The sequence below is a fragment of the Electrona antarctica genome (genome assembly GCF_951216825.1).
Source record: "Electrona antarctica genome assembly, chromosome: 23".
In the NCBI taxonomy this organism is placed as follows: Eukaryota; Metazoa; Chordata; class Actinopteri; order Myctophiformes; family Myctophidae; genus Electrona; species Electrona antarctica.
Genome location: NC_136804.1, coordinates 11,671,642 through 11,686,179, shown reverse-complemented (window position 1 = coordinate 11,686,179; position 14,538 = coordinate 11,671,642). Strand labels below are relative to the sequence as shown.

General features: G+C 45.8%; 1 protein-coding gene across 2 annotated transcripts in view; it reads left to right on the top strand.

The window, feature by feature from the left end:
• LOC306916595 (neuronal cell adhesion molecule-like) overlaps positions 1–14,538 on the top strand; it is a 140,753-nt gene that overhangs the window by 75,042 nt on the left and 51,173 nt on the right. For both annotated transcript variants that reach the window (XM_079494532.1, XM_079494533.1), the window contains one exon: positions 13,344–13,592. In XM_079494532.1, the coding sequence (XP_079350658.1) occupies positions 13,499–13,592 (94 nt within the window). In that variant the 5' untranslated portion in view covers positions 13,344–13,498. The remainder of the gene's footprint in view (positions 1–13,343; positions 13,593–14,538) is intronic.

The window sequence follows — 14,538 nt, the reverse complement described above, 5'->3', positions numbered from 1 at the left end:
TTCCTATTGTACTTGCTATTCAATTCAAAACCGGGGAAGCGTGTTTTAGATTTCAGTGTTGGCTACAGCGGCCTAACGAGACATCAGTATAGGCCACCGTGGTCACCGCGGACCAACATGTGTTTCTGTCTATAAACCGTGCCACACTGTACAGTATAGTTGTGAACGTACCTGCCACAATTTATTGTGAACAGAGCAGCAGCAGTCGCAGCTCTGCGAGGTCGGGCCCACCATAGATATATTTATAAGAAAGCTAGATGCCTCACCCGCGCTGCTGGCCAATGGAGAGCGACGACGTCGCTACGTGGCGGCCATCTTAATTCGGGGCAGCATAACATTGTGTCTATGGGGCATGTACTTTTTAAATAACCATAACTTGCTACATTTTCAAACAGTTTGGTTTGTTATAAACGTCAGAGACGTCCGCATACGTATATGCTTTTATATGACGTGTAAAAAAAAAGATATTACGCAGCTATGGATGTCAGGGTTGTGGAGCTACGCAATGTGTGAGAATTCTGCATGTGTATGAATTCTATCAACCTTTTTCCTTAACAAAGAAGATAAACCAATGAGCCACAGCCACACCCCTACAACCACAACAATAGTAATTGCTTGTCCACTCTTAGTATACTAATACAGTGCTATATGGTTAAATTAAGACCCTATAACTCTGAGATTTACAGACCTATAAGGGTCCATTTGGTAATTTAGCTGGGGACCCCTTGAATCCTCCTAAAAGGCCCCTGGAAGAAGAGACCCTACTTTCAGAACCACAGGTCTACTATTCACGACCAACTGTAGGTGGGGAAATTAGGAATTGGCATAATGACTAAAGGTAGAACAAAAAGATCTTTTAGAATGTATCTCTTTACACTGCTTGTCCTGTCCTCACCGTGCCCCCTATAGAGCAGCTCTGCAGTTTCAGCATTCTCCCACCAGTAAACACCAGGACCAGGACAATGGACCCCCAGGGCGTTCATGGGAGAGGCGGGTGGGAGCTGGTGGTGTGTGTGGCCATGTCGCACATTATGCTGATCATCAGCACTTCATAAAGCCACCGGCGAGCAGCAGGCACTGGGAGCATTCTGCGGATGGTGCTGGAATCGCCCCGAACACCACTTGTCTAAACAGAGAATACACTGTGGCAGAAAACCTGAGCATCGTGACCGACCCAAAACAAAGACAAATCTTAAGTAGGTACAGACTCGGTGAGCACAGTCTTGCGATCGAGAAAGGCCGTCATAGGCAGACCTGTCTCCCTAGGGAAGACAGACTATGCACCCACTGCACACATTTCCTAAGCATCTGTCCACTGTATACCAAGACATCAGAGACACATATTGCAATCACATACAGAGAGATTTCAAAAACAGGACTAATGACAAAAAAACTCCCATATCTCCTGGGCGAAGTACAACAATGTCAAAACACACACACACACACACACACACACACACACACACACACACACACACACACACACACACACACACACACACACACACACACACACTCTCCATATGGATCTGGCCTGCAGGGCCCTCTGCTCTGGCTGTGCCCATGGCTTGTGATGAAGATGAGCTGCTGTGATAGGAAAAGGATATCAAATGGAACACACCCACCCTAAAGACTAATCATTGTGTGTATTCTAGCTGCATCGTGTGATCTCGCCATCTCGGTACATGGAAATTGATTTATTGGAGAGTCTGACTTTCAATTGTACGTATACATTTTGTTTTGATTGTACTTCTTCCTTGTTTTCTCATGACAATAATGCCCTTTGAATTGAATTGAATTGAAATTTGAAGTGTGTGTGTGTGCGTGTGCGCGTGCGTGTGTCTGTCCAAGGCTGTTAATGTCCGCTGGTGTGGGTGATTCTAATGTCTACTGTAAGTATATGAGATTGTGTGTGACAGAGGCTGAGGTCATTTGTTTTGACTAGCCCTGCTGTCTGTGGTCTGGTTAGGGCAAAGTGGGGGACAAAGGCACTGTGAGGTCTCTCTCCGGAAGGGCTTTAGTCAGATAAATAGATCATTTCTTTTCTTTTTCTCCAGAAGGAAGCTTCTCTTAAAACAACTCGGCAGATCAGCTCCCAATGACCAACAGTGGATGTTGGTTGTACTGTTAGCTGCCTTTGGGCAACAGTCGAAGACTGTGGTTGGACTGGGAAGCTCCCGAGTCCCTAGTGGCCAACAGTGGAAGACTGTGGTTGGACTGGGAAGCTCCCGAGTCCCTAGTGGCCAACAGTGGAAGACTGTGGATGGACTGGGAAGCTCCCGAGTCCCTAGTGGCCAACAGTGGAAGACTGTGGTTGGACTGGGAAGCTCCCGAGTCCCTAGTGGCCAACAGTGGAAGACTGTGGTTGGACTGGGAGGCTCCCGAGTCCCTAGTGGCCAACAGTGGAAGACTGTGGTTGGACTGGGAAGCTCCCGAGTCCCTAGTGGCCAACAGTGGAAGACTGTGGTTGTGTACTGTCGCATCTCCCAAGTGGTACTGTTTTTGACTGTCAAGTAGTGCACTGTGAGAAGAACAGTCATGCACAGTATGTCTAGGCAATCTTGTTTAGCTAAAGGTATACAGTAGGAACAACGGCATGATTTTCACAGAGATGTGTATCAACAGACCACATCACCATTCTAGAGCACCTCATTGAACACACGCGCGGGCCGCGGGGGCCTTGAGGTTTCCTACTGATGTCATCATTACAAAGGGGTGTTTCTGTCGTCAGAACTTACGGCAATGGGGTAATGTTTGTTGGCCTCCTGGAGCGGTAGCCCCAGGTAACCTCCTGGGTCGCCTGCTGGGAATGAGCGCCGATCAGCGCTACGACGCACTGCAAGCTGTACCGATGTACAAACAAAGTATGTACAGTACAATACTATAAAAGAAGAAGCAGCTTAGAATCAGTAACACAAGTACGTCATTACCTCATCCTTATGGGTCAGTTATTGTGTGTCTACAATGCATCCTCATGCAAAGCCACATGTCTCCATGTCTAGCATTTGTTTACCAGAACATATGCCTTAGTATAATATACCCTGTGCATAAACTTCACTATACAGTTTAAGAATGTCGGCTCTGTTCCCAAGACCCGTAAACCGTCTCTCTTTCCCTCCCAGGTGGACAAAAGTGCAACACTATCCACCTATTGTCCGCAGCACAAAGTGCGCTTTAGTAAATAATACTCTCCTCAGAAGACAGACAGAGAGAGGCGTGTGAATGCTGCCCTGCTATTCAAATGTATTGGTGAGATGATATATTAGTTTACCTCTTTCTTGTTTTCACTCTTTCACCAAGACAAATCCCAATTAAGGCTTGTTGCCAGGAACATCTCGAGGCAATTTTCTTCTCTCACACAATGCAGTAGGCTTGGACCACTCATCTCTGAGCAAACACACATTTGTCTTCATCACACAGGAAGGTTATAGTCTTCATCACTTCTCCTTCACTTCTCATCACTCCCTTTTCAGAGAGTGATCCCAGTGAGTGATCCCAGGGGAAGTTAGACAGACAGACAGACAGGCAGGCAGGCAGGCAGGCAGGCAGGCAGGCAGGCAGGCAGGCAGACAGACAGACAGACAGACAGACAGACAGACAGACAGACAGACAGACAGACAGACAGCCAGACAGACAGACAGACAGACAGACAGACAGACCTGATCTGATCTAGTGATGTCTCAGATGAGAGAGAGAGAGAGACAGAGAGAGTGAGAGAGATGGCGAATGACTGAGCAAACACAAGTGTCTAGAACGAAACGGGCGGAGACGGAGCAGAGAAACGAGGGAGGTGGAGAGACATTTACACAGCGGCCGGTTATATCAGTGCGGCTTTGTATCTCTCCTGTCCATGTTTAGTAATGAGATTCACATCTCTCTATAGGGGGGGGGGAATTCTCAGGACTGCACATTGCCAAGGGTACGGGACGCTCTGTAACTAGCTCTGCCCTTGACCCTATTTCATTATTTTTGTGATGATGACTCTGGTGTCATGCTGTATATTAATTCTAAGAGTTTGTTTTTATAGTAGGATTAAAACTAAACGTGGAAAGGAACTGTACGCAGCTTAGGTGGCTGCACCGACAATTCGTCCATCCCACGGAGAGTTCCGTATTGACATTTTCTTTTTTGAGCGGTGCCTCCACTCCATTACGCAGCTATGTGTGTATGTATGTAAGTATGTACGGTGTACGTGTCCGAGCACGGACACCCCCACACGCTAAAGTGTCCAGTAGAGTACAGCACAGCGTAAAGTGGCACAGAGTACACCACTGTACAAGCCCTGGGCGCGTTCCTGGGGGTCTGGATGTTCCAGGACCCCCACACACACACACGCTAGGGCATTTACTTCTAGTCATTTGTACTAGTTGACTAGTTGCCTAGTTTACTAGTCGACTAGTTGTTTAACCACCTATTATGTTATAAAAAAATAAAATAAAAGTTTTTTTTTTTTTTTGGAAATAAATATGTGTACATTTAAAAACTGTGTACATTGGTGACTATAACTATAATCTACCTGATATTGAGGCCTACAAAATCGGGGGAAAAAATATATATATATATATTTTTTTTTTTCTTATCAACTGGTCAACTAGTACCAGCAAGGTCGACTAGTGGATTTACTAGTCGACTAGTAAACTAGTCGACTAGTTGCTTAATGCCCTAACACACGCACGCACGGACACACGCGAAGGGCTGCGGAACACCCACGGTCGGACACCCGGAATAATAGAGCACAAGCTGCGCACCGCAGCTGGGTTCCATTCATTATAGTGGCAGCGTATCGCTGCAGAGACAATTCCGTCCCCAGTGTAGCCCGGCCCTTAAGTGTCTCCCTTCTCAATTAGTCTTTTCAAGGGTCAAACTAAGTTACCTTACCTACAGTCATTTTAGGTTGTCCGATTAGTTCGTGTTATGTCAATCATCAGTCATCTTTAAAGAGGACGGGGTCACTTTTCAAAGACACGTTTTGTTTTGAATGCACAGTCTTCCTGTTCTGGTTGCAGGAAGGACAGATACCATTAAAAAAAACAATATATGGCAATACAAGATAATCATCTCACAGAAGTGTCACAGCTACAGAATCCGTTTTCAAACCACTACAACACAATGGAGTTCAGGTTTCACTCCAGTCTAGAGACACAATGCTGCCTCTATAGGTAATCACAGCTGTACATTGGTCTGTGTCCTTGACAGTATTTGCGCGCGTGTGTGAGTGTGTGCGTGCGCGTGTGTGTGAGTGTGTGTGCGCGTGTGTGTGTCCTTGCATGTATCTCTGTGCCGTGTGTGATTGTTTTTGTGTCCTTCACGATGTGTTTGTTTGTCCTTGTGCTTTACATGGCCATGCATGTCACTTAAAGGGACACTTCACCCTTTTTGCAAAAGAATATATGTTAATGATGTTTAGAAGATCTAGAACACTTTCCTGGGGGTCTTTATGTGTGTAATATGTGGTTTTAGATATTTTAGATTGTAGCAGTGAACCCAGTGTCTCTGATGTCATGGACACTGGGCTCACTACCTTCCTGGACTATAATTCCCATAATTATTTGGTGCACTGCTCCTCCTTGTGGATAGGGAGGGCTGTCTTACTGAGACAACATGTAGTCCAGGAAGTAAGTGAGCCCAGTGTCCATGACATCAGAGACACTGGGCTCACTGCTAAAATCTAAAATATCTAAAACCACATATTACACACATAAAGATCCCCAGGAAAGTGTTATAAATCTTCTAAACGTCATTAAGATGTATTTTTTTGCAAAAAGGGTGAAGTGTCCCTTTAAGGCCCTCATGTCTATCGATCTGTTTTCTGTCTTTCAGCCTACAAGTCATGTTTCTGCCTATACTGTACAGTATAGGCAATAGCTGTATTGCTGTTTTGCCGAACCAAGTAGATCATTGGCTAGTTATGGTGGCTTCATATTTAATGGATGATGGTTCCGGTTACTCTGTGTGTATTTTTGGTTTGTCTCATGGCTGAGGGTCCCAACTATATCTGGTAGGTTGGCGACTGAGATCCTGTACAGCTTAAAAGGCTACTGTAGCGTTATGTTTATATCCCTGGAATTAGTACTACTAATTTAGCAGTAATAGTAGTACTTTGAGAAGAAGATTACCGGCAATCACAAAATACACACATAGATAGACTGCACAGACTAGTACATACGGTATATCATACATTTCACGCAAGCCTATATTGAGTTGGATTCGATAGCAACAGCACTTGTATATTCCAGTCCAGTGCCTTCTTTTTCAGCACTTGTATTATGTTCTCATTCTCACACATCCCCTAGTAGTGTTAGACTTAGAGGACTTGCGGTGGCCTGCGGCTGCCGTGTGCTTAATGCGTGCGTGCGTCCGTGCGTGAGTGTGTTGCGTGCGTGCGACCGTGCGTGCGTGCGTGCGTGCGTGCGTGCGTGCGTGCGTGTGTGTCCGTACTAGTAGATTTAATAATGTCAGTTTGACAACCAGGCTGTGCCTCCAGACCTGGTTTCAACCAGGCTGTGCCATGCCTCCAGACCTGGTTTCAACCAGGCTGTGCCATGCCTCCAGACCTGGTTTCAACCAGGCTGTGCCATGCCTCCAGACCTGGTTTCAACCAGGCTGTGCCATGCCTCCAGACCTGGTTTCAACCAGGCTGTGCCATGCCTCCAGACCTGGTTTCAACCAGGCTGTGCCATGCCTCCAGACCTGGTTTCAACCAGGCTGTGCCATGCCTCCAGACCTGGTTTCAACCAGGCTGTGCCATGCCTCCAGACCTGGTTTCAACCAGGCTGTGCCATGCCTCCAGACCTGGTTTCAACCAGGCTGTGCCATGCCTCCAGACCTGGTTGACAAGGCTGTGCCATGCCTCCAGACCTGGTTTCAACCAGGCTGTGCCATGCCTCCAGACCTGGTTTCAACACCAGGCTGTGATCTTACTTGAAGGAATAAAACACTATGTAACCACTCTCTATGGTAGAGTATGTTAATGCAATATAGCTAGCCTACACGGTCTCACCCAAACACAGTAGCACGGATTGCAATCCCGTACATGCACGCCTAGAAAACCCCCCAAATCTGTACATATTACACTGAAATCCTCCCCATAGACTGTGATGGAGGGGCGCTGTCTCTACCAAACGTGAGCCACGGGAGACACCACCGAGCGAGCTAAAGCGAGTGAGTTGCCGTGTCAAGCGTTGGAAAGTTTGGTAGAGCCGACCCAGCCCCGTCCGAGTTGTAACCCAATAGCACAGGGGTTCTCAACGTTTTTGGCCGGGGACCCCCGGAAATGCTTTGGCAATGTCTCGGGACCCCCGCCCCGCCCCCTCCCGACCCCCAATATATATTGACTGCTACAATAACCTTAAACCATTTTGGGCGGGAACCCCTTTTGGTGTTTTAAGCATTGATATAATTTAGCTATTGAAAAATAGCAGATCTACAAGCTCATAGCGCGCCACCGAGTGGCGCGCTACGAGCTTGTTTGGGGACCCCCTAAAATAATTTGGCGACCCCCCCGAGGGGTCGCGACCCACGGGTTGAGAACCCCTGCAATAGCTCACAATCGTAAATAATGTCAAACCCGAACTCAGATTGGCAACATTGTACAGTACATACAGTATTAGTGAAAGTCGCCTTAGCCACGCCTCCGTCCCGGCCAAAACAGTAGTTGTGTAATATGTACGGATTTTGGGGTCCGTTTGGACCATGTTTGGGTGAGATGGGGTTGAGCCAGCATTCTGCTGCAGTGGTTGGAGGTGGTCTCCCTATACGCTTCCATTGAGAAATGAAGACGCCTGACGGAACATGTTTGGTCTCCCACACGGGCAGCCGCGTGCATCCCGGGTTCGAATCTCGCGTAGTACATAAAACGAATGCATTGCAGCTTTAAGATATAGCTGGCAAAATGGAGATGGAAAGCAGACTCATGGATGCAGAGGGAGAGAGGAGGAACAGTGGCACATGTGACACATGGCAGATAGAGCCTGCTGGAGGCCCATGCTTCCAGTCATCTGACCCTTAACCTCTAATGCCTGAGTCAGCGAGGAGAGGTTGGAGGAGGAGGAGGAGATGTCTCAGCCTCCTGGCCAGCCTCAACTCTTTCATCCTGTGCTTTCATGTTGTCATTCTCTTTCTCGTCCGGGTCATTTATGTCTGACTTGCTGCCTGGCCAGCCTGGGAGAGAATGGTCCATGGCAAAATGATTATTGTCTCCCTCTTTGCTTCAGCATACAATAGTGTGTACTTGATATATTATTTGCATGCGTGCGTGCATGGGCCCGCGCACGTGTGCGTGTCTGCATGCGATTTACTGTAGATCAACTACAACTGATTCCCGAGCGCGGCGCGGCGCGGCTGCGGCTCACCGCTCCATGAGATGGGTCAAATGTGGAGAGCAAAGCTTGCATACAGCTATGTATATGAAAAATAGTAGGACTTTAACCTTTAACCATTCATGCTAGTGTCGTAACTCGACCTGTAATGACGTTTCTCAGAGGCGCTAATATGCTTTAAGTGAGATCTGTTGACAATACGACATGGTCAGAGATGCTGCCTCTGTGTCTCCCTGTCAGGATGGATGACCACGGGTGGGGATGTGCATATCAAAGAAACAGAAGACCAGTGTCAGTGTTGATTTGATGGCGGAGAGATTTATGCACGTTAGCAGCATAGTCTGTGACATTCTGGATGGTGAAATATGGAGATGCTGACATTTGCGTGGGGCAGTTAATTTTGTGCTCTGTGTGTGTGTGGCTGTGTGTGTCCGTCTGTACATGGCTGTTAAGTGTGTGTGTGTGTGTGTGTGTGTGTGTGTGTGTGTGTGTGTGTGTGTGTGTGTGTGTGTGTGTGTGTGTGTGTGTGTGTGTGTGTGTGTGTGTGTGTGTGTGTGTGTGTGTGTGTGTGTGTGTGTGTGTGTGTGGCGCTGTGTGTGTGTGTGGCGCTGTGTGTGTGTGTGTGTGTGTGTGTCTGTACATGGCTGTTCATTGTGCGTGCGTGCGTGCGTGCGTGCGTGCGTTAATTGCAGGGACGGGGGACGGGGGGAGCTGTTGTCTACTGATTTGTTATGCCAAGGCAGTTAATATGCTGTCTCCCTGGAGATGTGACCCTGGGCTGTCTGTCTGTCTGTCTGTCTGTCTGAGGGACAAAATGCAAACATACAGAGCATTGGGCGTACTATATCCACTGGAGAGGATCCAGCCAATTGTGTGTAAATAAATGTTCTAGGTGCTTCTACTCATTACATAAAGTAAGTTGAACCACTTTTACCCTGGAGGCTGAACTGGATCAAGGTCCCGTCTACAATGCCTGCTCCGTCCTTTGGGGGAGGACATTGGTCCTTTAATGATTAATGTTGAGACTTCCTTTTCCTTCCTTTTACAGAACAGTGCAGGATTTGTGGGGAGAGAGAAAGGCAGTGGAAATGATGAAACGTTGAAGCGTGCTCAACTTTTTGTAGTGCCCATGGCAGGACATGTAGTGCATGTAGTAGTCTATGGACTATGGCAGGACATGTAGTGCATGTAGTAGTCTATGGACTATGGCAGGACATGTAGTACATGTAGTAGTCTATGGACTATGGCAGGACATGTAGTACATGTAGTAGTCTATGGACTATGGCAGGACATGTAGTACATGTAGTAGTCTATGGACTATGGCAGGACATGTAGTACATGTAGTAGTCTATGGACTATGGCAGGACATGTAGTACATGTAGTAGTCTATGGACTATGGCAGGACATGTAGTACATGTAGTAGTCTATGGACTATGGCAGGACATGTAGTACATGTAGTAGTCTATGGACTATGGCAGGACATGTAGTACATGTAGTAGTCTATGGACTATGGCAGGACATGTAGTACATGTAGTAGTCTATGGACTATGGCAGGACATGTAGTACATGTAGTAGTCTATGGACTATGGCAGGACATGTAGTACATGTAGTAGTCTATGGACTATGGCAGGACATGTAGTACATGTAGTAGTCTATGGACTATGGCAGGACATGTAGTACATGTAGTAGTCTATGGACTATGGCAGGACATGTAGTACATGTAGTAGTCTATGGACTATGGCAGGACATGTAGTACATGTAGTAGTCTATGGACTATGGCAGGACATGTAGTACATGTAGTAGTCTATGGACTATGGCAGGACATGTAGTACATGTAGTAGTCTATGGACTATGGCAGGACATGTAGTACATGTAGTAGTCTATGGACTATGGCAGGACATGTAGTACATGTAGTAGTCTATGGACTATGGCAGGACATGTAGTACATGTAGTAGTCTATGGACTATGGCAGGACATGTAGTACATGTAGTAGTCTATGGACTATGGCAGGACATGTAGTACATGTAGTAGTCTATGGACTATGGCAGGACATGTAGTACATGTAGTAGTCTATGGACTATGGCAGGACATGTAGTACATGTAGTAGTCTATGGACTATGGCAGGACATGTAGTACATGTAGTAGTCTATGGACTATGGCAGGACATGTAGTACATGTAGTAGTCTATGGACTATGGCAGGACATGTAGTACATGTAGTAGTCTATGGACTATGGCAGGACATGTAGTACATGTAGTAGTCTATGGACTATGGCAGGACATGTAGTACATGTAGTAGTCGGGACTCGGTAGAGCATTCACCTTTTTTCCCTTTTATCCCACGATTTTTGTAACCCATTGTTTTAACCCAGTGTCAATTGTCGTCTGTAATCCTGGGCGCTACACTCGCTCTGCCAACCTGGGGAGAGCAACGGACTGGCCTCATGCTTTAGTTTAGCACTTGCCTTTGAACCACAAGGTCATGGATTCGATCCCCGGGCACTGCCAACTCGGCATAATAGCACGGCTTGGGAGCGGCAAGTGGTGCGGTAGCGTTAGTTCTAGGGTAGTACTGGGAGCTGATGGTAGGTGTAGCGCTCTACCTCAACAATTCATCTCCCAAAGGTCTAGCGCATTAACAGGGATATACGCCTACATTCTCGGCTGATACTGACGATAATTATTTCCGACCTAATTACACGACACAGTAACTTTGGCTTTGTCACTGCTGTGAACGCAGCATGAGAATCCATGTGGTGTCTACACTCTGGGAGTTAAGTTAGCACCTACAACAAATGTGTCAACAGCCTCTGGAGCCTCTGGAGGTGATTACTCTGGATCTACAGTATATTTCTCTATCTTCTCTCTCTCCACCTCAACCTCATCCTCTCAATCTCTGCTACTCTCTCTCGCTCTCTCTCTCTCTCTCTCTCTCTCTCTCTCTCTCTCTCTCTCTCTCTCTCTCTCTCTCTCTCTCTCTCTCTCGACAGTGAGAGTAACACCCAATTAGACATGCCAGTGTAATTGGCCCTGTCCTGGGGGTTAAATTGACTAACTAGCTTTGCTAGATGTCTAGGAATCTGTGTGTGTGTGTGTGTGTGTGTGTGTGTGTGTGTGTGTGTGTGTGTGTGTGTGTGTGTGTGTGCGTGTGCGTGTGCGTGTGCGCGCGCGTGCGCACATAAAAGCGTGTACACATACACACTTTTATGGTACAGTATGCATAATGAACATACTCCTGTGCTAAACACTGTATGTCTAAATCAAGCACTGTGTGTACAGTATGTGCATTTGTTTGCTGTTTGTGTGTGCGTGCCGTGCCGTGAGTGCATGTGGCGTGTCAAAGCATATACAGTATGTTATGTGAGCATCGTGAATAATGGAAAGCATTAAGGCACACATGTTTCTGCCTGCAGCATTGTGCTTCACAGTGGTGGAACGTAACAGAAAGTACTTTAATTAAGTACTGTACTTGAGTACAATTTTGAGGTATTTGTACTTTACCTGATTATTTCCAATACTTTTACTTCCACTCCACTACATCTCAGAGGAAAATATTGTACTTTTACTCTGCTACATTTCTTTCAAAACTTTAGTTACTAGTTACTTTGTAGATTTCAATTATTATTACAAACCATACATTACAACCACTTCAGCCCTATGTACATTTCGGTTATTTGAAATGAGCTGATCTATAAGCTCACAATGCGTCGGATTGCGACGCATTATATTACCGATTATATGACAAAGGTCTCAATGGTTCATAAATAGTGTTTGTGCTGGGTTTTCTTTTTTATCCCACAATTTTGCAACCCCTCCTATGCCCAGCTTTATGTGTTTGTGTGTACCCCTATAGCGATGACTTTGATTGGCTGAGCAATGTGTGTGCCCCATAGCGATGATGTGATTGGCTGATGATGTATGTTGTACATGATACGAGTGCTCCTCACTTCACACGGGTGCGATTTTTGAATAATCGACTAAATCGATTAGTCTCATTAACCGATTAACCATGTACTATTACTGTACAACAGTTGTGTACAATAAAAGCAAAAATAGCCGATCTATAACCTCACAGCGCATCGCACTAGGTTGCGTTGGGCCTTCAGTCTGTCTGGAAATCATCACCAATTAACACAAGAGCTCCTACTACACTGTCAAATGCTCTCCTGTTCATTTATCTCTAGTGAAATTGTTCTCCTGGTGGCTCTTCAGTTCACAGACATAATTAAGGAAGCACACACAGTCACGCACGCACACGCAAGCTCGCCCCACTACACAATAGACGTAATTTTACACATGCAACTTAGCTCGATGCTATAACTGATAACACTACCTGTTAATGTCAACAGAAGCGTGTGGTGACTGTACTCGTGAATCTGTCTCCCACGGTCTGCGCTGCCATTGTGCTGCCAAACGACAGAAGCCATCTCTCCTGGGTGTGCACACGTGCAATCTGTCCCATATGGCACATAGAAGACAACGTACTATGGGACGCATGCATGTGTACGAGTGGCAGTGAGTGCGTGCGTGCGTGCGTGCGTGCGTGCGTGCGTGCGTGCGTGCGTGCGTGCGTGCGTGCGTGCGTGCGTGCGTGCGTGCGTGCGTCAGAACTGTGATTCCACCCCCGACCCCCTGCATGTTGAACTCACGTGTCTGTGTTTACCGGCTCTGTCGCACGCGATCGATGCACTATAGATCATCTGCTATACACTGTAACATACTGAGTGATCATTTAACTCTTGAACCCCAGCATTCATATTCTGGGTACAACATTGGCCAAAGATTGATGCTCTATAAGCCCACACATGTGACGTACTGTATTGTGCACTTGTAGATCGGCTATTTTTGCCGAATACATCTGGTGTAGAGGGAAACAAGGAAATCCAACTCGGGTCCATTTTACCAAGAATTGAGGGTTTACGTGGTTAAGGATGCATACGTTCTCATAGTTTAATTAACAATCTTTCTTTCTTTCTTCCTGCTCTCTCTCTCTCTCTCTCTCTCTCTCTCTCTCTCTCTCTCTCCAGCTGAGTGTGTGGCCTGGATGCTAACACACAAACATCGGTCTGAGCGTCCTCGTCGTGTGGCATAGCAGAACGTTGCACTGAACCTGGAGGGAGGCCTGTTGCCGTGACACAGCACTGAACCTGGAGGGAGGCCTGTTGCCGTGACACAGCCGAGCATGGACAGGAAGAGGAAGTGGGCGCCGGGCTCCGAGGCCGTGCTGTTAATACTCCTGTGTCACCTGACCTCAGCCCTGGAAGTGCCTCTTGACCGTAAGCCCGATCGACGATCGATCATTGTCCCATTGTCTCGTTCAATCTGATTACTCAACCATTACACTGAGGCTCAGTTCAATTTCTAACAATTGATTCAGTATTTTTTTTTTTTTTTTTTTTATTTGAACATTTAACGTTTTATTTAAAAAATGTATTAAAGGTGCAGCAAGTGATTTTCTTTTGTTAAAGTAAGTATTAAATAGCTTTATATTCTAATAGTAATTATTGCTATAGAGTGTTTGCCCATCTCCCCTTCTCTCCAGCTCTTACAGAAAATGCCTTTTCAGTTCAGGATACGGAAGGATAATTGTATCCATTCAGGTTAACTGTATTTTCTATTTATTAAAGAGCTGGAGAGACGGCTAAGATGCCCGTTATGAAACAAACAATATAGCAATGCTTTTTTTGTTACATAAATTTGTATTGGCCATTTTGCATATCTAACCAAAAGAGATAAACATGCAACAATACCTTCAAACAAATCTTAAACATTTATATATGAACTAGAATTAAACTCAAAGAAGGCAGAAAAAAAAGAAACAATAAAGTTTGTGTTTAAAGTAAACTAAAGAATATCACTTACCTTTAATCTGAAGGAGAATTGAAGCATAACTGAGAACAAGCATTCTATTTTTGGTAATCAAATTGAAAGATTTTCCGTACACATTTGATTGAAATTATGTTGAATTGACGATTGTGAGGCTTGGTTTTGTTACACACTAGCTGGTCTCAAATTTTAAGCATTGGCAAAATGGCAAAATAAATATTTTAATCCTTTGAAAAAGGTAAATCTTCTGGATTAACCCATTTTGGGCAGAAACCCCTTTTGGTGTTAGCATTATGTTATGCTTTAGCTATTGAAAAATACCAGATCTACAAGCTCATAGCGCGCCACCGAGTGGCGCGCTACGAGCTTGTAGGTCTGCTATTTTTGAAAAATCGA